The 25163-nt window shown below is 42.4% G+C and overlaps 1 protein-coding gene across 3 annotated transcripts in view; it reads right to left on the bottom strand.

Moving 5' to 3' along the window:
* Positions 1-25163, bottom strand: part of KLHL32 (kelch like family member 32) — a 188993-nt gene that overhangs the window by 89393 nt on the left and 74437 nt on the right. For all 3 annotated transcript variants that reach the window (XR_004902836.1, XM_028509523.2, XM_036024502.1), the window contains exons 4-5: positions 21694-21801; positions 1495-1593 (exon numbers count right to left, since the gene is read on the bottom strand). Coding sequence is in view for 2 of the 3 variants with exons in the window: in XM_028509523.2 (XP_028365324.1) it covers positions 1495-1593; positions 21694-21801 (207 nt within the window). In the remaining variant the exon portion in view is untranslated. The remainder of the gene's footprint in view (positions 1-1494; positions 1594-21693; positions 21802-25163) is intronic.

The following is a 25163-nucleotide window of genomic DNA, read 5'->3' as shown; positions in this document are numbered from 1 at the left end:
AAAAATAGTTAAACATTTACTATTAGATTAAATGTGCTGAGATGATGATAAAACTTCCATATACTGTATTTGAATTGCTCTTTGGTTGAACATGGCTGACATTCCTCACACCATCACCCTGGGAAGCGGCGGCTCCTATTTCCCATCATTGCTGGGAAGATGAAATAAGATGATATAGCAGGAAGAGCTACTATTTACTAGGAAACTACCTAGTAAATAACAGGAGTCAACAATAGAGGCCATATTTAGAATTAGAGAAAAAGATTAGGAAGGAAATAAAATAATTGAGCAGGAAACAAATATAAATTTCCTGTTTACTTATGTCATATGCACTAGGATAGTAGAATTAAAGTGTGTGGATTTATCACTTTTTTAAAAGATTTTATTTATTTATTTATTTATTTATTTATAGAGAAGGAAGGGAGGGAGAAAGAGAGAGAGAAAGAGAGAGAGAAAGAGAGAGAGAGAGAGAGAGAGAGAAACATCAATGTGTGGTTGCTGGGGGCTGTGGCCTGCAACCCAGGCATGTGCCCTGACTGGGAATCAAACCTGTGATGCTTTGGTTCACAGTCCACTGAGCTATGCCAGCCAGGGCAATTTATCATTTTTTAAATTTATTTTCACTGTTGTTATACTGCTGTAATAAATGCAAGCAAAATTTAAAAAAGTGGAGGAAATCGGAGGATCCCAATATAGGGAATTAGTACTTAACTCTCTGTGAAATAAAAAGCTTCATGGTCATACTATCTGCTGAGAAGTCCTCTATCTTTCTACCAAGCCAAAGGCTTTTCATCCAGGAATTAAAAATGGTCTTTAGAGTCAGGAAGGCCTCCCATGTCACATGGGGCAAACTGGGCACATTTCAAATCTTTGATTTTTTGCCTATAAAAATATGCAAAGTTGTTGAGGACTAAACATGAAACGTCTGTGAACTCACAGTAGGTTTTTTTCACCCTCCCCCTCACAGAGCCTTCTGAATCACCCCCGCCAATTAGGGGAAGAATGCACAGGTCACTCATCCTTTTCCAGCATTTATTGCCTGGGGAGTACATGTGGTGATTAATAATCTATGATGTTGGATATGTTAGCTTCTGTTACTGAAACCTTCAATGACTCCGATTTTCCATGCATCTGTGGTTATTTCACTGTGGAAACCAGACAACGCTGCTTCCAATGAAGATCTGTCCCAGCACCATCTCTCTGCTCCATCAGTGAACCCTGTGCGTGGTTGCTGAGTTACTCTATTGTCCAAGGGTGGTGGGGAGCTGGGGTGGGCATGGAGGGTGGGGGACATGAGACAGGACATAAGAGCTGCAGCTGGCTCCTAGGAGCCGCTCAGCTTGTGTCCTGCAGAAATTCTACCAGCACAGATCCCAGCTTCCCACCTTCCATTTTACCAGTCACTCACTGGGCTCCAGTTGGTGGGGCACACAGCTGGCAACTGCAGAGGGAAGTGATGTGAAGGGCATATAAGCAGGGTGCAGGCTCACATACCTGGATGAGATAGTGGGAACATAAATTGAGAAGCTCCAAGAGCTGCAGGTGGCTGCCAGCTGCCAACACATCCTGGATCACGCCCGGCTCCAGCAAAATCTGTTTTTAATAAAAAGAAAACTAGCTGTTACATAAAAATCAATACTTGCCTAAGATAAAAATATATTGCTTTATTTAAATTGTTGCTTAACATGCTATCTCTGAATTATGGAAAAAGAACTGACTTCCATAATAATAAGGAATTTTTCACATTCTGATTAATGAGCTGTGGCCCTCACTCAAACAACTGAGTTCTCATTTCCAATACTCATCTTCTGTGTGCAAGGCTGTGCACTTATTTTCATAGGAGAATATAAATATTTGCAAAGACCAATATAATAGTCTTGAAATTCACTTGTGATGGATATAATCTCATAACATTAAAAAAACAAAATTTAGTTATTCCAAGTATACTTCAGAATTTTGTAACAGTATGGTTAACAGGTATTTTAGGGAGAGAGGCTTATGTTTCTCCTTGTAGTATGAGACCAGAAGTGGATATTATTTTATTTGACTTGTAAACCCAACAATAGTAAATTTCAAACACAAATACATCACAGAGAAGTCAAACTTCCCAAATATGCTGGTGATATCAAGTCCTCATTTTTTTTTGAAGTCCAGCTCTGTACCTTCTGGTGCCAGCTGTTGAGCTACTGAAGAAGGCTGCAGAAAAACCCACAACCACAGGGACTAAATTCATTTTACATGAATGATGGACTTGACACAAGGAGGCCTTAGTGCTGCTCCCGACAGTTTAACTTATTTCCCACTTCCCAAGCCCACTGGTTCCCAAAGTGGAATCTCTGGTCCAGCAGCATCAGCATCCCTGGCACCTTATGAAAACTGCAAGTCCTTGGGTGCCTCCCCAGACTTAATTGCATCAGCAACTTGCAGAGGGAGGCCCAGTGACTGGTGTTTTAGGAGCCCCTGCTAGTTCCCATGCCCTGGGGGCAGCATGTGGGACACTGATGTGGTCAGTTCACTCCCTTTCTACTATTCTCACATGCACCTCTCCCCTCCACCCTCTTCTCCTCGTGATCTTCCAAAGGCTCTCACCACCATGTCTACCAGCCACCTACCCACACCTGAGTCAGCATGTTTTGCCACTTGTGCAAACTTCTGTCTGCAATTGTCCCCTCTATTCTTTCTACTGGGTGGTAATTCCCCACCAGCATACAAATATGCAGCGCAGCCTTTATCTTAAGAAAGAAAAATACCCTCCCTTGATTCCATAGCTCCTTTCATGCTCTCCTTCATAAAAAAGTTCCTCAGGAACTATGTTCTGTCTTGAACCATCTCTGTTGAGTTTTGTTCACATTGTTCCTCTAAAAATGCTCTTGGCCAAAGTCACCAGTGACCTCCAAGTCCAATGGCCAAATCCAATAGCCATTTATCAATAATTAATCTTATTCAAGCCAGCAAAAGTTAGCAAAGTTGATCACTCACCTTCCAGATTAATGTCTTCCCTTGCTTCTGGCTGAGCTCCCCCTGTTGGTTCCTTGTACTTCACTAGCTGCACCCTCTCCATCCCCTTCCCACCCTGAAGCTTTGGAGATGCCCAGATGCTCTGCTCCCAGACCTCCTCTTCCCTCTCTCCATTCATTCTGTGGATGATCATGGAATCCCATGGCTCTAAAACTATCTATATGCTGGGCCCTGGCTGGAGAGCTCAAGGTGATTAGAGAGTCATCCCAATACGCCAAAGTTGTGGGTTCTATGTGCAGTCAGGGCACACAGAAGAATCAATGAATGCAGAGATAACTGGAACAACAAATTGATGTTTCTCTCTCTCTCCCTTCCTCTTACTCTCTCTCCCCTTCTCAGAAAAAAAATCAATGAATAAAAATAAAAAATAAAAAAAGCTATCTATACTCCCATTGTACTCAAGTTGGCATCTCCAGCCCTAACCTCACCCTTGAACTCCAGACTACTACATCCAACTGCCAATGTCACATCACCATTTGAATGCCTGACAAGCAGCTCAAACTGAACACGCCCATTCTGCACTCTGAACCGCTCCATCAGCCTTCAGACCTGCTCCTGTCCCAGCCCCACCATCTCGGCAAGCAGCAACTCTCAGTCATGTAGGCTAAAACCCAGTCAGTCACTCCCCGACTCCTCGTATTTGCTCCTAACTCACATCGGATCCCTCATCCACTCCTGTGGACTCGATCTTCAAAATTGTTCCAGATTCCAGTCTCCACTCAGTGCTATTCCCATCAATATCACTCTAGTCCAATCCACTGTCCTCCTAGTTGTGCATAAAAGCCTCCTATGAACTTTCTCTTTGCCCCCTCACACAGCTTTTAATATCAAATTGGTCCTTTAAAAACATAAATAAAATTATGTCATTCCTTTACTCAAAACTCTCCAATGACTTTTTATCTCATTTTAAAAAAAATCCAGATTCTTCACTGTAACACAAAAGGTTCTTTGGATACATTGAGCAGAGGACCCCAGTGTTTACAACTAGCTGTTGTCTCTGCCTGGGTCACTCTCCCTCAGTGTGGCTCACTCCCTCAGGTCCTTCACACCTCTTTTCAGACACCATCCTACCCGAGAGGGCAGGCCCTCTCTGACCTTCTTGTGTAAAACAATGCCCCACCCCCCAGCACTCCACACTCCCTATACCCTTAGTTTGCTTTATTCTTCCTCGTAGCAGTTACTGCCCCTCGACATAACGCACATTTTTATTTGTCTATTTGATTATTTTCTGCTTCCCCACTCAAAGGATATAAAACCCAGCAAACAGGGACTTCATCTATTTTTGTATCCACAGCCCTTAAAATAATGTCCAACATGCAGCTTTCACTTAATATTGGCGAATTTATTTTATAATAAATTATAGACTAATTTATCTCCCTAAGTGTGTTTTTAAATTCAGAATTAATTTTAATCTAATTTTAATTAATCTCTCCTGTTAATTAATTGATCTAACCGGAGAGAACAGAGAACTGTGAGTTATATTTCTGAACGACTTGAAGACGTGAAGAGGTCGAGCATATGTGGTAAAAAGACCAGCGCTCATCTCATTACCCCAGAAGCCTTTACAGCTCCTTTCCTGCCCAGTCGGAGGAGAAGCCTGAATCTCCCCAGCTCCTTGAGGGGAGAGGCTTTGACTGACATTCGGGAAATGACTGCAGCCCCCTTCACAGGAGCAGGAATGCAGTGTTCCTGCGGAAGAGGCACGGCCTAAGGCACAGGATGGGGAACAGATGGATTAGAAAGGTCGCTCTGGGCCTTTAAATCCTGTCAGCTGCGCTCATTTCGCTCAACTGGCGTTCACGATAACCTCCGAGGCCCGGGACGCCCGCACAAAGGCAGATACCACCGAGAGACAAGAGGCATCCTCCGCAGCCTGGGGGCTCCACGTCCGTCCATGTCCGTCCACGTCCGTCCACGTCCGTCCGTCTGCTCACTCGGGAAACCCGCACAGGAAAGCCCCACGCCAGGGTTGTTTTGTCTTCACCTCTTGTCTTACTGTCCTGTGGTTTGTTTTTCTCTCATTATAACATAACTTCTTCTAAAAGATGCTTTAGCCAGGAATGCCCCTAAGTGCTTTGAAAAGGGCACACTTCGAAAAACAAAACAAAACCCTACCAGGAAGGCGGGGTCGCACTCATGGAAACAGCCAGCATTTGCAAGCCTCACTTGCGCTCACTGGCACACAGGGGCATCTGGTCGGACCTGCTGCCCGCCCGCGGGCCACAGGCAGCCCAGGACAGCTGCGGATGCGGCCCAACACAGAATCGTATATTTACTTAAAACATTATGAGGTTTTTTTTGTGAGTACGTGTTGCAATGTATTTAATATGTGGCACCCTTCTTCTCCCAGTGTGGCCCAGAGACGCCAGAAGGTTGGACACCCCTGCGAGTCTGTTCAATTCCAATTTTTTTATCTTTGGTGACTGGTTGTCCTAATGTATTTTTCCAGAGAATCTGTGTTTGTGTAGGAATACAGTGTTTCCCTGTCCTCACAATGTACAGTATGGTGAATCTGTTATCACCTACCCAGAAGAACGGCCTGAAGAAGAGCCCCCTGTAGAAGGATGGGATGGCAAACATGCCCATTTACAGAGGACAACTGAGGACGCTGAGTTTACATCCTGCGAAGCCTATGTTGGTCACACTGAGGCCTTTCAGTAAGAAATACCCATCGACATCTAGTCTGGCACTCAACTCAGGACAGATGGGAGCAAAGGTCACTCGAGGAACACCAACAGGAAGAGGGTGTCCCCAGAGAGTTCAGAGCACAGAGTGGCGGAGGGGGAGCTAATGGTTACTATCTTGACACATCCACTCACTCACCAAACTGGAGGAGCTAGCTTAGGTTAGAGGGAGGCACCAACCCTGGACAAAGCAAGTGTGAATAACAACAGACATCAAGAAATACAAGGTGGAAAAATCCCAGTGGTCCAGGCTGCAGTAGGAAGGTGGAAAACATTACAGACACCTAACTGGGCTGGGCATGGCTTCTGCTCAGCGACACTCCCACCTGAGTGGAGGCAGAGCTGGGGCTTCTTCAGATCAGACCAAGAGGTTTGCTGCAACCCTAGGTGGGGCATGAGAGCCTCTGTATGGAATATTCTGTCTCTGCCACCACCCACATCTGACATAGGTGGCAGAATACAGGGGACCAAACTTGAAAGAGAGAACTGGACAGTGCTACCTGGGGAGGCGACAGTCTCATGACAGAACCCCTGCTGCATCTGTGGCAAGCTAGGTCATGTGAACTGCAGGAAGGCCACAGGTGACTCCTACCCCAAATGCTGAGACTCTCTACTCATTTTGATCAACTTGGAATAAGATTTGGTAGGTGACTGTGGTCAGGGGGACAAAGCAATAGAGGTAAAAGTGACAATTGCAGTAGGAGGTGGTGGTCTCTGAAGATACCAGTGAGGGTTACCACATGCCAATTCAGCAGTGGAGAGGTCTGATTGCCCCCTGGAGGAGGCACTCTCGAACACTCAGTGCAAATGTGTCCTCTGGCCACCAGTACAGGCAGGGCTGGTGAGTGAAGAGTTGAAATTGTGTGATCTCTAGTGAAAGCTGTACAAACTGGGATGCTGGGGCTCCTGGTCCAGCAATATTCTCAGGCAGCACATGGGACCGGAAACAAATGGAAGAGGAGAGTGGGGTCTCAGGTGGCATTCTGCACAAGGCGTGATGGGAAGGGCCATCCTCATCAGTGCCCAGACCTCACCTGCCCGGCTCCAGGAGAGCAGCGCTAGGCCCGATGGGGCACCCGGACCCCTCAGCATCCCTGCCTTTCCTCTTGGGCTCCCCCTCCCACATCACCAAGCATCCACCCCCTCAAATCTGCCTTGTTGTTCTTTTCCTTCCCTGTATTTCTCCTCCCCCTTTTATGTTGCTTCTTGGACTAGCTGCTGGGAGGGACTGTCTTTAATCCTCATGGCAAGTCTCAGTGTGCCTTCTTTCCTGCCTCATGAACAGGTAAGCCAGTATCTTCGAAACATTTTGTATCTCCTGTCTCTAAGGCTATCTTCCTCATTCCTTGCTTGAGGGAAGTTCAAATTACTAACTTTCAAATTACTTACTTGGGGGTTTGTGGATAGAGTCGCCTGAAGAAGTTCGCATGTTAAAGCCAGATAACCAAGGTCTTTCCTAAACATAAAACCGTGCCCACAGGTGCACAGGCACGTCCATGCGCATTCTGCCGCTGAAAACTACAGGTGGTTTATGGCTGTTCATAAGAATAAATTAGCACACTTCCCCTCTATTTTATATTTTGTTTGTTGGGATTTCTTTTCTGTACAGTACAGCAAAATGGCAAATTATCACAATCTTGAATTCGTAATCCATCAAGTAAATTAAATACAACAGCATAAATAACTTTTAAATGATTATATAATCAAGACACAATACAATCTTCGCACAAAGCTCTTCAAGAGATTCCTATAGACAGAAAATGAACCATAAGTTTTAGCTATGAGAAACTCCATCAATGTAATTTTCATTTCAAAGCCATTACACTCAGAATTTTTTTTATCCACAAGGTGGCGCCTGCGTTTAAAGCAAAAGGATTTTCTATATTATTCATCTACCACACCTCTACAACTGGAACCTTAAGTTTATTTTTAGGTAAGAAAAATAAATCAAGTAAGGATAATAAAACATACAAGTCTACTTTGTAAATGTCTCTATCATTTAAGAAACATTCATAAATACTTCTGTCGAAATGCTTTATCTGAACAACACCAATTAGAATTCAGTAGTTCTCCCTTAAATCCAGTCCCAACATTTAAACGTAGCTCAAACTTTTCGTCCTTGTATTGAGACACTCTCCTGGTGTGACCCCAACCTCCTTTTTAAAACTGAACTCCATTTCAGCAACTTTATGGGCCCTTTGCTAAGCCAGCAATCCCACTGTTCTCCACAGTCAGGCAATGCCTTTTCTCCACCTCAGAGGTCCTCGTCCTAACTTTTTCAACATCTGTATGTCAAAAGCCTACCCATTCTACAAGATTCAACTCTAAATCCATTTCCTATACAACCTTTGCAAGATCATCCCTCCCTGCAACCACCAAATGGAATTAATCTCCTGGGACTACGAACTACCACAGACACATAGTGAACCAAGCTCATGGGCTCTAGGTCATACTGACTGACCTCAAATCCTGGCTCCTATACTTGCTGACATAATGAGGTCAGGAAAACAATTCAACAATATGTGCCTCATTTCATCTGTCCAGTGACAATAGTAATACCTATTTCAAATGACTGTTTTGAGAACCTGGAAAATGCATATGTACCCCACAGTTATGGATGGTTATGTGTCAACAAAATGGCTTAAACAATTATGGGTTTTGTTTTTCCCACAAAACCTGGATTAGGCAGTTTGGAGTGCCAACAAACCGGGTTCCTTGTTTTTTCCTACTTGGCTGATCATAGCATATGGTTTCATTGTAACAAAATTGCTGCCATGTCTCTAGACATTACATCTGCATTCAAAGCAGAAAGAAGAGAGAGCAATAAAACAAAAGCCAGGTGCCAGCTACGTCTGTCACTATTTTTAGAAAACAACAGGTTTCTTACAAACACTACCACATACACTCCTATTTACATTCTATTTGTGAGGTCTAGATCCTGTGGTTCCCCATACCAGCAAAAGAACCAAGCAAATTGAGTTTTTATGGCTACATGCACTATTGTCCCAAGTCAAATGGAGTACTGTATAAAGAAAAAAGGGAGTGGATATTGTGTAGGCAATCAGAGTGTAGACCATAGCTCTCCACACAGTTTCTGTTTATGGTAAATCTGTGATAAATGTTATATATTATGTTTCTTTTTATGCAGCTAAGTGTTTTTGCCCTGGATGAATCACATGCATGTAACTTATCTCATGTTTTCCCTATGAGACCTTGGTGCAGGCCCATCCTACTTTATGGTCATGGCTGTTGAGCATCCAGGAAGAGCATCTCTAGGATTATTTACTGAAATTCACAGGCTTGAAAAATACAGTTCCTGAGGGAAATGTGAAAAGTTGTTGAAAGCCTTCGTAGGGGGTCCTGGTCACAGTGAATCCTCATCAAGGACTACTCAATCAAAGGTGTTACCCAATCAAAGGTGTTAAAAAGGGTGTGGGAGACATTTCAACTAACAGTTGTGACAACATATCCAAATGAAGGTAAGTGTCGGGTTCGGAGCGGTATGTATTAATCTGTGCCTTGATTATTGATATCTTAAGTTAAAAAATTTGTCAGGTGGCTTTCTTCCCATCATAGTACCCCTGTACAAATTTGTCAAAGACCTTAATGTCAAACATTTAAAAGTACTATTTTATTTTCAATTCATGAAAAAGCAATAAACTTTTCCATCCGTTAGAACATGAAAAAAAGAGAAAACCAAGTTTCCCAGAATATTTTTAAAGAATGTTTAAAACCACAAAGGTAAAACAATAATTAAAATACACTAGTTAAACATAAAGAAAGGTCTAGAGACCACTTTGAGGTTCTGTTATTTTCCTTCACATGTGGACATAGGACCATTTGCTTCATTTGAAATTTCTAAGGCTACATTCAGGTTGCAGAAGTATAGCCTTCTCGAAGACGCTGAAGAAACCTTAGAATAGACGAGGACTCTAATATCACATTCCTGGGAAACGTACACGCTGCCCTACAAAAATCTCATTTATTATCATTCATGCAATTTAAAGGATTTTCCAGTCTATAGATGTTGCTATTGAAATTGGTTCTTCCGATCCTATTTTAGAACATGCGTGAGGGTGACAGATTAACTACTCTAGCTAGGTGCTTGAGTAAAGAGACAAGAAAAAAGTCAAACAGACTTATTAGTTGTGGTGTGATTGGTGCCGAGACAGCAATCGCCACAGGGTGCTGGGGGAGTGAGTCTGGGGTTTGCTTAAACTATTCTTAGTTCATAGGCCATACAAAAATATCTAATAGGAATATTTGGTCTGGGGCTTACAGTGGTTTGCACCTCGAGGTTTGTACCTCGTTTCCTGAAGGTGCAAAGTAATTCTTTACGTGAAGACACTTGGTTCTTTCACATTTTATGGGCAAACCCTACTTTTTGGGCTCCTTTTCCATTCAGGTGATTTTTGGCATTTCAAAGCTCTGAGACTAATAGTTCTGTCTGTTAGTCATTTCCAACATAGTTTTCTTCATTATGTTTAAATTAACAAAATATATTTCTAGCAAAATGTAAAGATAAATTGTATATACTTGCATTACATTAAAATACCCTATTATTACAGAAAGCAGAACAAATGTTTCATAGTGTTGAACTCTAAGAGAAAGAAACAGTTCCAGTAATTAAATATAAGGAAACATGATGGTCATTACAGGTTATAAAACAGGTAAATTAATTGTAAGTCTTACTTTTATAACTAGTGCTCTTTCAAGTGTGAGGAACATGGGAGACTTTATCCGGCACAGCTTTACTAATGAACTGGCTTCTCCACGCAGAGTTAGTTTCTTACAATGCTAGCATGGCCAAGGAAGAAACATGGCTTTAAAACACTGGCATCCAGAGATGGAAGGTCTCTGAAAGAATGAAGAGGGCTGAGGCCAGTGTTTATTTGTGGGTGGCTGCTACTGTGCATGATGAGTGCTACAGCAGGGGCAGAAGCAAAGCACCAAATAGAGTGATGGCATTGTGGTACAATTCATGCTAAGGTAGCAGCAGACGCAGGACACTGTGGAAGCACTTGGCTGAGGATGCTCCATTTCGTGGTAGGAAGCTGTGAATAACTCTCATATGAAAAATTATATCATTAACATCCAATGCCATTTGGGGAATATCTTATGCTTGCTTTATAAGGAATGGAGGTGAAACTACGACTCTAGGGTCTACGGTAGGAACTCGGACAAGTCACTGCATGTTTGGTGTTGGCATTGTGGCACAGAATTGATGACTGTTTCCACAGGGTCTACATAAGGATAAAATGAGATAACCCAGGCAAATTCTTAGAAAAACATCTGGCACGTTTTACAGGGTAAAAAAAAATGTAGCTGCTATTATTATTCTGTTGTTCTTAATTCCTTGAAAAAACATATCTACTTCACAAATAATGACCCCTATTTCTAGTGTCTACACACTGCCTGCTACATGCCAGGTACACGTGAGGTCATTTCATATATGTTATCTCTCCTTCTTAATGCCCTTCCCTACTCCTCACTCCTGCAAAGTAAATATATCCCCAGGTGGAAAATGAAGAAGCCAAAGGCAAAGAAAGTCACCCATTCACTAGCCAATCTTTTCTGACTGCCTACAGTGCACCCGGGAGCCTTTCTGGCACTGTGCATATGAACACAAGTGTCCTTGGTGCCTGGTCCTCAGAGTCTAGGTTTTGGTCAAGCAGCTAGACTGCAGTGCCATCAACTGACAAAAGTAAAACAAAGGAAGAAACAGGTTCACAGGGAAGAGCAAGATTTCCATTTGGGAATATGTTAAGCTTGTGATGCCTTCTGGCTATCCAAATAGAGTTATCAGATAGGCTGAAAAATATGAGTACAGTTGGCAAACTTAAGCCCCAGACCAAGATTCCTATTAGATATTTTTGTATGGCCTATGAACTAAGAATAGTTTAAGAAAATTGTTTTACTTGCAGTTTTAAAAATCTGGTATTTTTATTAGTAGACTAACTTGTTAGAGCACTTTTAGGTTCACAAAAACTTGAGCAGAAAGTGCACAGAATCCCATATCCCGCCCCCACCCCACCCCCATTGTTTACATCCCCCACCAGAGGGCACATTTGTTACAATGGATGAACCTGCAGTGATTCATCATTACCACCCAAAGTACATAACTTACATTAGCATTCACTTCTGATGCTGGGTTTGGATAAACATAAAATGGCAGGCTCTCACCATCAGATTATCACACAGACTATTTTCACTGCCCCACAAATCCTCCAGACTCTGCCCCGTCATCCCTTCCTCCCCTCAGCATCTGATGACCACTGACCTTTTACTGTCTCCCTAGTGACACCTTTTCCAGAGTGGCATACAGCTGGAATCCCAAGTATATAGACTTTTCACATGGGCTTCCTTTATTTGGTAATATGTATTTAAGGTTCCTTTATGTCTTGTCGTAGCTTGATAGCACATTTATTTTTAGTGCTAAATAATATTTCATTGTCTAAATATACCACAGTTTATCAATTCACCACTAGAGGACATATTTTGGCAATTATAAATAAAGCGTTATAAATATTCACATGCAGGTTCTTGTGTGGACATTAAGTTTGCAACACCTTTTGGCAAGTGCCAAGGAGTGTGATTGCTAGACTGTATGATAAAATATATATTTAGTTTTATGAGGTGTCTTTTGAAAATATTTTCTCCCACCTGCTGGTTTATGTTCTCATTTTGTTGGCACTGAATCTTGGAGAGTAGTTTTTAATTTTGAAAAATTGAAGTCCACCTTATCATTCATTTCTTTCATAGGCCACGCCTCTGGTGTTGTATCTAAAAAGTCATGACTATACCCAAGGTCGTCCAGGTTCTCTCCTGTGTTATCTTCTAGGAGTTTTATAGTTTTGCATTTCAACTTGGGCCTGTGTTCCATTTTGAGTTCTGTTTGTGGGTGAAGGATGTAAAGTCTATGTTTAGTTAGATTGTTTTTCATTTTTTTTCTTGCATGAGAATGTCCAGTTGTTCTAGCACCATTTGTTGGAAAGACTATCTTCGTTCCATTGTATAGACTTTGTCCCTTTATCAAAGGTCAGCTGGTAAAATTTACATGGGTCTATTTTGGAGCTCTCTATTCTACTGTCTACTCCTTCAATAATACCACACTGTCTTGAATATTGTTGCTTTATATATAGTAAGTCTTGAAGTCAGGAATTATAAGTCCTTTGACTTTGTTTCCTTTCAACATTATTTTGACTATTCTAGCTTTTCCCTCTCCATATAAATTTTAGAATGAGTTTGTTGATATCCACAAAATAACATACTGGGATTACAATTAGGAATGCAATGATTGACTGGGGAAGAATTCAACTATATTGAGTCTTTCTACCCATAAATAGGAACTATTTCTCCATTTATTTAGTTCTTCTTTATTTCTTCTATCAGAGTTTAATAATTTTCCTCATGTAGATCTTGTTCCTAAATTGTTAGATTTATTACTAAGTAATTCACTTTTAATTGCAAATGTCTTAAGTATGGCTTTTCCATTTTTAAGTATTTGGGAAAACCCCCAAAGATAAATATGTTGTGATATGTGAAAAAGTGAAATTCAAATTTTAGTATTCACAAATAAAGTTTCATTGGAATAAAGCCATGCTCCTTCACTTTAGATATTTGTTTCTGGGTGTTTTCATGCTACCAGAGCAGAACTGAGTAGTTATAACAGAGCTTTCTATGGCTTAAAAGCCTACATTGACTATCATCTGGCCCTTCACAGAAAACACCTGCTGACTCATGGTCTGGAGTGGAGGTAGGGGTGGCAGCCAATAGCATAAGACTGTGCCAAATAATGTAAGTCCAGGTGACACTTCCAAGGCAGCTGGTTAGACTAAACAGGAGGGTCCTGACACATGAAGAATTCAGAGCCAGTAGAAGGCAGAAGAAGCAAGAAAAGACCCCTGGGAAGGAATGATGCGGAAAGGAGCTGGGAGGCACAGGATCGAGTCCACAGAGTGTGGAGAGGCAGGCTGGCTGGGCCGAATGAAGCTGAGAGGTCACAATGACACTAGTTAACTGCTTTAGCAGCATCTGTGACAGGCAAAAACTAGTTTCACTGGAATGCTGAAGATGGAAGCCTATATATATATATATATATATATATATATATATATAACTCTTTTCCTAAAAGCTGCTGTGAAGGGAAGCAGAGAAAGAAATGGCAGCTGATGGAGGATAAAAGAACAAGAAAGGGAGTCAGGAAGATAAGCACTAGAGCATGTTTATGTGCCGGTAGGAATGTTTTGGTAGACAAGGAAAAACTGATGACAGAAGAGGGAGAACCAAGGATCACAGGACTGAGCACTGACAGGTAAGAGGGAGTGGGATCTGGAGCTTAACTTTTCCACCGTAAAAGATGAGAATAGAAGAAAGTGCACAGAAACAGGGCAGTTTGGGGACTCCATGGTGAAAGCTGGTCTTCCTGTCTACATCTGTTTTCTCAATGGAAGGTGAGTTGTACTTGTGGAATGTGTACTGGAGGTAGGGTAACAGGTGGAGAGTAGGGTTTGAGAAGAGAGGAGAAGAAATGAGACATTTACCAGGGAGAGGAGGAAAGCAAATTTACTAGGAAAATAAATTAACATTGCCTGGAAAAAAAGGGTGTCCATCTGAGATTAGAAAAATGAATTTGCAGTGAAAATAGTTACTTTTTCAGAAATGATCAGCAGAGCAGATACTTACCGTGGGAGTCAACCAATCCTTTTCCAAAGTCTCCACAGGCTAGAAACAAGCTTGTTTCTCCCTAAAACCACTGCTATGCTCTTCGGGCTGTGCCAAAGGGTTCCCACCCTGACAAACACGTGCTAGCGTAAGGATGCATGGCTATGATCAGTTTTTCAGGAACGATGTCTATTCCATTACTGTATATCAAATGGCTATTTTTGTTCCCTGCAAGGTACAATGCAAAGTAACCTTCTCTTTTTCCTGTGGTACTCTACGAAGTACTAAGGTTTGATCTCTTACCTGAACTAGTGTAATTCTGGAGCATTGAACATCCTTAGGTACTTCATTATGCTTTGTACACAAACAATGCAGGCCCCTGGTAATCCATTTCCAATAAAGGCAATGTTGTGTTGGTCTCGTAAGTCCATTCACTAAGAAAACATTCCCTTTGCATTTTTTTCATCAATACACCCCTAACTTCATAGCAGGTGCTCATTAAGTACTTGATGAATTAATTGATCTCAGATTGAGAGTAAACTATAAATGGATGGTTTTTGTGAAATACCCAATGGAAATAAAACATTCACAAATTAGGGCATTCAGTGCATTGGAATTAGTCATTCATTTGAATGTTTACATCATTATTTTACTCAAGTAAATATCTATTTGAAATATAAATCTCAAAAATTGTTTGGCCAGTTATGTTTTTTTATCTTGAAACTGACCACAAAAACCATATGTTTTTCCTATAAGTTGGTTTGCTTTTAAAAATCTTTTAATTAGAACTGTAAAACTCCCATACACTACTACTTCATACAAATACTAAATGCTTCCAGCAGAGGGCTCAAGAATTCTATTCTAAGGAAGGTTTAAAAAGTTCTTGTCCAACAGTGGCTCAGCAAATAGCTTTCTCAATTCCTGCAGTGTGAACTACACCCTGGGTATGCTGCAACCACACAGCACCACAGATTTAACAAGGGGGCACCGGTCGGCAGGGCGTAGAGATGGTCATTCAGAACAGCTCCTGCTCTAAGGGTAGGAGCCCTCCCACGTGCTTTCACTTTGTCTGGATCAACTGTTCTCCATGAGGAACCACAGGCTTTGGGACCAGTGATGTTGGTATTGGGTTCTCCTTGGAGAAAAGCGGGCTTCTGAGGGGTGAGTCTGCACATGGGCTTCTAAAATCTCACTTCTCATTTTTTCACAATAAACAACTAGGTCCCCAATCTGTCCTTTCCACTTCTGACCACCAAGCCATGCCACAGGCTCATTACACCTGACATCTTGGGAGCCATGAAAATTCCATGTGGCATAAGGTTCTTGCCTGTCAAGTCGGCCAACACGTGCTATGAAACTACACATGGGAATGTGTAACATCTTCACCCCCAAACAGTAAGCATGCACATCTGCTTGCTTGTTTGTTTCAAAAAATCCACTGAAAAAAGAAAATCTCTCTAAAGGCAAACAATGGGGAGTTTCAAAGGATCTAAGAAAGCAAAAAGTCACTGATGGAATTCACACTTCTTCCCTTCACTTCACTCTTCTCAAGCTTTCTGCGGCAACAGTCCAGCTACAGGTTCTGGCACATCTCTGATGAGAATTAAGGTGAGGAGGAAATGAGCACTTTCTGCACAATTCTCAATATTTTTCCTTCAAATGTAGATTTTAAACCATTCCCTCTGGAGCCTGGGGCACAGAGCAGGTGCCCCAGGGCCTTTTGCCAGGCTTCTGCGGTTCTGCCTGGTGAAGAAAGGCCTTGGCAGCTAACCGTATTCACAGACTCCTAACACTGCTCCCAAGGAAAGCATTTAAGAAAAATTCCTCCCAGATATGTTCCATGTCAACCATTTCAAGCAGGTTATGTTTTTAAGTCAATCTGATAGGGACTTTTTCCATGCAAAGTGACACATCCATCCCTGAAGGGATGGTCCACGGGAAGGCAGTTCTAATTAAGATTCCTGTCACTCAGCTTGATGCTCAGGTCTCCAGAGAAAAGCATTTCTGCTCTGGAGAATGCAGTTTCAATGATCATCAAGATGTAATGTTACAGTCTCTGCCTTATCAGGGAGAGATAAAAAAATACCATGTGAACATATCAGGGAATCAAATGAGAATCAGGAAGACAACTTACTATGAAAGACCATGAAAATTTAGGGATAGATTCCTTTAGTTTTGGATTTCATGAGTATTTTTACATGACCACAATATAGCTGGAAAACAAAAGTTGTTTTCACTTAGTGGAGTATCATACTTGTTTAGATTTCCAAAGGCTTCAAGACAGTAATAGTAATGGTTACACAGTGTCCCTGGCAAAGTGGCCCTAAAGTACTCTCTGGATCAGGGAAAGATCATTAGGATTGGGGTCCCCACAGAGTTGGTTCTGCCATGACATGGAAATGCCAGGGGCTGGAGTACTCAGATAATGAAAAGAGAAGCAGGTGAACAGAGATACCAAACAATCATTTTTCTTCAGATGCCATAGAGGACACAGTTGGCCATGGCTGACAAAGGCAGCAGCCCCTGGATGTGGGCAATTTTAAAGAGGACTACAGATGTCATTACCATTTGGCACACAGTTTCTCTCTTGACTGGGTTTTGGGAATCTCTCACAGGCTATAAGGGACAGAACCGGAGGACACTTCTCCGGAACAAGAGGAAGCTAACTAGGTTTCATATAGAAGGTATTCAGCACAGTGCTTGGCATATAGTTTATCCTTCTTGCCACCAGCATAGCCAGAGTGCGAAACAGTGAGCTTCATTGTGGTTCTCAGTCCTACTGGCTTCCAAGTTCAGTCCAGTAACTCAAACCCCTAGAGCTTTGTTCCAAGACCCTGGGGGCTGGAAGTCCTTCCACGTTCAGAGCAGCACTGTTCTGAGAAAAGCATCTCGGTATGACTGCTCCTCGCAGTCTGGCCGGGCTTTCTTAGCAACACCTGCTTGCTCCTGGGTGGCTGACCTCTCATCTGGTTTGGACTGGGATTTCTCCTCTCAGGCAACACCTCCATCAGAATCCCTTCTGCCACCTCCTTCCTCACGGACTGGTCTCAAACACAAATTAATTCTTGGCCACAGTTGGAAAGTGAGGAGATTGACAGGGACACAGTGACAGAGTCCTATTGCCCATCAGAGTGAGAGCTTGTGGGTGGTTTAAAGTTCACCTTTCTCCCTCAGGCAGATCTCCCAGCGACAGTTTACATCACACCATTTGCTTTTGACCTGACTCCCAGGGACAGCCTAGATCAGAGCCTGCAATGCAGCCTGGCTCCTCCACCCTCCATGGCTGGTTCTGCTCTGTTTGTCCGTGCAAGGACACCATGGGGCTGCGGCGCATCCTGGGCTCTGCTCAAGCTGTGTCCCCAGCAGGGTGTGCCCACAGCAAGGGCACGTCTCTAGTCAGTGTGAAGGATTAGAGCACGTGCTTGTTCAGTCCTGTGTAAGCTCCTTGGTTTAAAAAAAAAAGTGCATGCATTTTTAGAGCTTGTATTAGCATTAGAGGAAGTCTGCTTTTTCTTTAAAACTTCCTGGATGAAATCTGTGACCAATTTTAAGAAAGCTAGGCTTTAGAGCAGTGTATAGGAGGAACACGCACACATCTTGTTACACCGACGACATTCACTCATCACACCCACTCTATACTTCCAATTTCTCTCCCAAGACAGCAATAATTTCCAGACTTAAAATACTTACATCTGATACTGTGATTACTACAACTGAATAAAGGTATAATCAGCTGACAGCAGAAATAGCTACAGGTAGGTAAATTCAATGTTATCCCAAGTTTTTAAGTCTAATATATAATGTTCACAATGGTAAATAACAATTCAGAAACTGAAAAACTATGAATTTATTCACACTTGCATATTGCAAATGCTTCGCTTAATATTAATTTCAATGTCATAGGAAGAGAAAGCAGCTTTTTGCATTTCCTAAGTATACTACAATGTCAGTTTCTGCTATCATCTGTGTCCACGTCTCAAAGGAAAAACAGATTAACATAAAGTCATTTCGGCATTTAAGAAACGAAACCGCTATAGGTATTGTCCAAGACACACTATATGAACTCCCAAACCGCAGCAAAGACTCATCGGACGTCGAGTACAGGGGCAGCAATCGGAACCCTGTGGGCTGAGAGTTGGAAAGGCCCCCGGGTGAGAGAACCCTCAGAAGAGTCCACTCTCCATGTCCAAACACTTCCCCCGCTCCTTCACCACAGTACAGCCCAGTCTGGCTTAACATCTTCTTAATGATGTAGGACACTAAGAAGGCATTGGCTTTGAATTCAGAGGACTGAGTTTGACTCTGAGGGCCAACAGACAAGGGGCACATGATCTTAGTCATCCACTGCACCCTCCTGGCTTGTTATCTTTACGGTGGAACCACTGCTGTCCTCAGAGCTGTCAAGAAGATTAGGTCGAGCAGCACACAAAGCGCTCAGGGCAGTCCCCCAGCTCTGGCAGAAGGTGCTCTGTGAAAGGTCAGCCCTGCTGTCCCCTCAGCACACAGCTGGAAGGCTGCGTTATCCCTGAGCGTGGCAGGCTCATCTCCCTTCCATGGAAGCACATGTCAAGAACAAGTCCCTGGGCAGAATAAATGCAAACCCTGGGCTGGTCCTAGGACTTGCCTTTCTATTTTTTTAAGCACTTGTACCAGATACCTAAATATATTTTTTCTCATTTGGCCTTCTTTCTCCTCCTAAGAGTAGAATATGAGCACAGGACTCCTGGGCAATGGGATATGGCTGCCCTATGCAAACTTCCTCCCTCTTCCCAGGCAGTTTTCTCACCTTTCAGAAAGTCAGCTCCCCTTATGCTATTTTCAGTTCACATTTCACAGACCTTTGTGCTGCAGGCTAAACTTACATATGTTGTGAAAGAAGCCACAAAGCAATCAAGGTAAACAGTGAGGCGGCCACTAACGTGTGCCTGAGTGGCCTTCACAGCAACTCCTGTGCCCTTTTCTTTACTAATTATGGAACATGCTCTGTAGCCTGTAGCCTCTGAGCTTAAAACACTGTTAATGAAGCTCAGTGCAGAAACCAGTTTCTTGGGTGGCTTTATCAAAAAAACAATATTTGCCATTCTATCCCCATTTACACACTAGTGAGGTGTGAGCTATGGGTGATTGATCGTGCTTTAGAGATGGGCAAGTGCAGGTGTGACTGATTCAGGTGTGAAGAGAGAAAGATAGACAAGACACAGTTTAGAGTTGGTGTCTTTCTCTACATCTGTACACCAAAAAGCATAAAACACATTATTTACTCCCTTCACTAGGAACATGTTTCGGCAACTCTGTGAACAGTAACTGCTCCCTCATTCCCTGAGGCATGAAGTCAGGCTGGGCTAACGCTAAACCTGTTACATCTTCTTTCTACTCTCCTTTGCACTTCCTACTTGATGGATGTTTGGTTTTTTCCCTTTTCTACCTGCTATTTTCATTTTAGCTGCCAGAGTTGCCTCAACTAGTCTATGAAACATTTTTCAAACTCTACTAGTTCTAGAAAAGGAGATGAACAATATCATACACTTAATAAGCCTCCAAAGAAGGAAATTTAGTAGGAGAGTGAACTCCCATTTTTCTTCAGCAAATACCGCCTTCTATGGGATGGTTGGCACTGGCAGGCCTCATGGACCACACCCTCCCTTTTGCCCACCCTGCATCTTGGATTCTGTTACTGTTGTACCTCCCATCGCAGTGTGGATATGCAATTCTGCATCCTCCCATCATGGTGAGGATATGCAATTCTGCATCCTCCCACCACAGTGAGGATATGTGATTCTGCATACAACTCTCCCCTCAGCAGGATGTGGACCTGTCAAAAGAAGAGGCCCTGAGTTTGGCATACAGGAACACTGAACATAGTTGGAATTGAAGAACAAAACTTTATGAAAGAGGATAAATATCCAGTCTACATCTGTGTTGATTTAGTTGCATAGTTCTGAAATAGAAATGGAGGAAGGGGAGCAAAACAGGTGAAGTGGACCAAAGGTACACACTTCCAGTTATAACATGAGTAAGTCCTGGGGACGTAACGGACAGCATGGAGACTGCAGTTAACAACACCACATCATGCACTTAAAAGATCTAGCATAGCAAAATTAAAAGTCCTCATCATAAGAAAAAAATTATAACTGTGTGGTGATGGATGTTAACTAAACTTATTGTAATAGTCACTTCATAATATTTACATATATCAAATCATTATGTTGTATACCTAAATCTAGTACAATGTGATATGCTAATTACATCTCAATTAAAAATAATTTATAAAGGAAAGTTTTGTGTGTCCTAACACACACAAGTATTTGTTTCACTAACATAAAACTAGTTAAGAACCACAAAGCTTCAGATCTGAATTTATATTGTCTTTATGCAGCTTTGCTTTGATTTGCTCTGATAACTATACAATGTGTGCCTCCTGCATTCCATTAGTTGTCATTATTGCTCTTTCATTAAAGTGAGAGAGAGAGATCGATGTTCTCTGGAGAGGTTTGTAAGTCCTACAGTTTTAATAATGGGCAGTTTTAGCATTCTAACTACCACATTCTAATCTATTACTTAACACCCTCACTTTGAGATATGTGTAGAGGACAGGGTGCCAAGATGCTAGACCTAGCCTTTGGGGCTTTACATTCTTTTAAAATATATTTTATTGATTATGCTATTACAGTTGTCCCATTTTCCCCCTTCACTCCCCTCTACCCTGCACACCCTCTCCCACCCACATTCCCCCACTTTAGTTCATGTCCATGTGTCATAAGTTCTTTAGCTTCTACATTTCCCATACTATTCTTGCCCTCCCCCTGTCTATTTTCTACCTACCATCTATGCTACTTATTCTCTGTACCTTTTCCTCCTCTCTCGCCCTCCTCCTCCCCTGTTGCTAACCCTCCATGTGATCTCCATTTCTGTGGTTCTGTTCCTGTTCCAGTTGTTTGCTTAGTTTATTTTTGTTTTTGTTTTAGGTGTTTTTTTGGTCTTGCTTTTAAGCCCATAAAACCATGACCAAGTCACTGAGATTCAGTGACAACAATGAGAGCTCAAGTTTTCTTGCAAACTCCCATTTAATACTTCTTTAGGATATTTTAAAATTACAGCAGCAAGCCACTGAGCTAAGATTAAAATACCATGTTCCTTGGGTCATACCTAAAATCATACTGCTTTGCTTACATTTCCATAGTTCAGTTATAACATTAAAGATGTAAAATTTTTAAAACATCTAACTGAATAACAAGAAAAATAACTAAATTTCACACTTTAAGGGGAATCTCTTCTGATTAGATATAGTTAAAATGTTCAGCCCCTTAGCTGACAGTTTGTACCATACCTGTCCTGTGTATGCAAACTCCAGAGCCTGCTTTAAGCCAAGGCTGGTGACGCCATGTAAGTTCACCTCATCGGCGCCACTTTCCACCATACAAAGACTGAACATTGCCTGAGGAGGGAAAGAAAGGAGAAGGCAGAGTTATGGGACTTCAGAAGCGAGGGAACAAGACAAAGTCCTAAAGAGACTAGGAAAGAAGTTTTACAAGTTAAATATGGATTCAGGATTTTGAAATGCTTTGACAGAGCTTCACTCACACAAGCCACTGCAAATCACTTTGCTGCCTCACCAGGTACAGTAACACGCCATCAGCACTGCACACCTCACATGCAGAGTCCCATGTAATCCCACAGCTGTGCTTGGGCGACTGTGTTTAGACTCACTGAACTCATTCTCTCCATCCTCGGCTCTCCCTGCTATTGTGAAATGTGTGGCACTCCCAAATGTTCTGCCAACAGGGCATGGACAGTAGCACCCTTGTCTCCCAACTTTTCTTCTTTTATTCTGCCCCACATCAGTGACATATCTCATCCCTCTCTCCTGCCATATGTCACACACTCTGTTTCAGTGGTTCTCAGAGTGTGGCTCCTGGGCTGGCAACATCGGTATATAGCCCAGGAAGTCATTGTAGATTCTTGGTGCTGGGGCCCCAGACCGACAGAAACTCAGGGTGGGCCAGCAGCCGGTGTTGCAATGGGCTCTCCAGGTGACTCTGGCACTCACTCGATACTGAGAACTACTGTCTAAGTTATTCAGTGAAGATCAATTTGCCTCCAAACCAATTCTCCAAATGGCTAACTTACTGAAAAGCAGTTCTTCCACTGAATGATCAATATATCAAATGGAAACCTGAATATTAAAAAAGTAAAAACTTGCCAAATTAAATAAATACATGGGTGTGTGCCAATGCCCCACAAAAGCCTTTGACCAGTTTGACTTAACCGGTAGAAAGAGAATATTCAATGCTGTGTTACTGATGATGAAGTACACTATTTAGACTGTGAATGTCTGTGTAGTGAAGGATTAACCTGACCCAAAGACAGCTCTGGCCTTTGCCCTGGGCTTCTGGGGTGTGATCTCCAGGCCCTCGGACAATCCTGCCTGACAGGAGTGTCTTTGTCTGCCTGGGGACTTTGACCACTGACAGTCCAGGAACGTGATTTACGATGGGGGCTTTGGGCCACACCACATCAGGCTGATCTCCAGAGGAACTGGAGAGGAAAGGTATTAACTTGAGCTCCAGGAGAGGCTGGTGACAAAAGGTTACATACATGAAGTTTGTGATTGAGCCCCAGTAAAAGCTCTGGACACAGAAAGCGTGGGCGAGCCTCCCTGTCTGGCAGTCCTCTGTGCACCCTGTCACACAGCACAGCCACAGCAGGTGACACTGCGGCTCCACGGCAGGAAGACGGCCAGCAGCTCTGTGGTTGGTCCCTGTCAGCACTCTGCTGGGTGCTCTCTTGCCTGGGCTGGTTCCTATTTGCATCTTTTCTCTGTAAAGGTCAAATCCAAGAGTATAAAAACTTTTAGTGAGTTCTGTGACTCTGTCTGGAAAATCAGGGGACATGAAAGCAGTTTTAGGAAGCCCCTCAAACTTTCAATTGGTGTCGGGAGGAGAGAAGTCGTAAAGGGACTGTCCCTTCAGATTTTGCAGTTCGGTTAACTTCAGAAAAATAAAACAAAAGAGGAAAAACAACAACAACAACACACCTACCTCACTGTTCTGTGTGGTAATAGTTCAGTTTACCCTAAATATTTTAATTTTTAAAATGTTATATTTTGTTTTGCCAATGTATTAATAATATCCTTTAACAATCTTTTATTTTGATAAATTTATTTTTGATCCTCATAATTCTATACATTTTAAATTAAGAATATATTTAAAGTTCACAAATTTACTTTACCACAAACAAACAAATCTAACCTCTAAAGCTTAATCTTTTAATCTGTCCTTTAGAATCTGTCCCAGGCACACAGTCCACAGGCAGGCTGGGTTGCCTGGTTAGTGAGGGAGTGGGCCAGGCTTCCCGCTGCCCTCGCCAGCGGTTTGGGTGCCCTGGGGGTTACGAACACTGGACTTGAAGTCACATGATCCGCGGTCTGGTGACGCACAGTGGTTAAGGGCGACCTTGTAACCAAACCACTCTGGGCTTCGCCAGCGGTTTGGGTGCCCTGGGGGTTACGAACACTGGACTTGAAGTCACATGATCCGCGGTCTGGTGACGCACAGTGGTTAAGGGCGACCTTGTAACCAAACCACTCTGGGCTTAATCACTGGTGAGTGAGTAGGACAGACAGGTAACCTGTGACTCAGTGTTCTTATTTGAAAAATATGGGGCTAATGAACTTGTTTAAAGATTATATGACAGCACATATGTAAGTATTCAGAACATGGCCTGATAATAGGCAAGCTCTGGTGGAATCTATATTTTGTGATCACAAAATTGAATACAGTTTCTTTTGTATTTTCTGGTTAAAAGGATTGCTACGTTAGAAGTACCAGTTTCTGGGGTTGTTTATTTTTTTTAAAGGTTTTATTTATTTATTTTTAGAGAGGGAAGGGAGGGAGAGAGAGAGACAGACAGACAGACACAGACATCAATGTGCGGTTGCTGGGGGTTATGGCCTGCAACCCAGGAATGTACCCTGGCTGGGAATCCAACCTGGGACACTTTGGTTCCCAGCCCGTGCTCAATCCACTGAGCTACGCCAGCCAGGAGGTTGTTTTGTTTTTAAGGAGATGAAAATCAACTGTGGCTATACACAAAAAAATGCTAATAGGAAATTGACTTTAATGTAAAATGGATTCTGCTTATGCCTTTGTAGAAGATATGAAATTTTAAAATTAAAAAGCACAGGTCACAATAAAAAATCTTTCAATGTGTCTAATTCTGAATTTGCTTCTAGACTTGGATAGCTACTTTTAAAAGCACGTGAAAGAAATTCAGTTGTTCAACATCCTCCCAGTTGAAATTGCACCTGATAGGGTGACCGGCTGCTCTCCATCGACCCCATGTGCAGAGCGAGACCAAAATGACTCAGACTGCAGGAGAATTATCTAGGTTAATGAAATGAAAAAAGGTTTCTGAGAGCAAAAGTTAAATAACAGAACAAGCTGCCAAGGGAGTTTTTTGAATCTGCTTTCATAGGTGTCTTTCAAAATCAGCCAGGGCAACTGGCACAGAACAAGCATCCTCAACCAGACGGATTTGAGCTACCGAACTTGAAGCCTGGCTGGGGAGAGTTGGAGTGAGAACACAATCCCTTAAATAATACACCTATATATTTGTACATGTTTGCATAAGCAATAAAGGAACACCGTATTGGCCACTGTGGTTATGGAATATGACTATAGAGAGAGGGAAGAGACTATAATTTTACTTCATTTACATAGTATTATTTGGACCATTACAATGGACAAGTGTTACCCAAGTATTTCTAAAAACTGCCTTTTGAAAACATTATTTTTAATG

The sequence above is a fragment of the Phyllostomus discolor genome, chromosome 4 (assembly GCF_004126475.2).
Source record: "Phyllostomus discolor isolate MPI-MPIP mPhyDis1 chromosome 4, mPhyDis1.pri.v3, whole genome shotgun sequence".
Lineage (NCBI taxonomy): Eukaryota > Metazoa > Chordata > Mammalia > Chiroptera > Phyllostomidae > Phyllostomus > Phyllostomus discolor.
The sequence above is the reverse complement of the archived record's forward strand: the minus strand, read 5'-3'. Positions and strand labels throughout refer to the sequence as shown.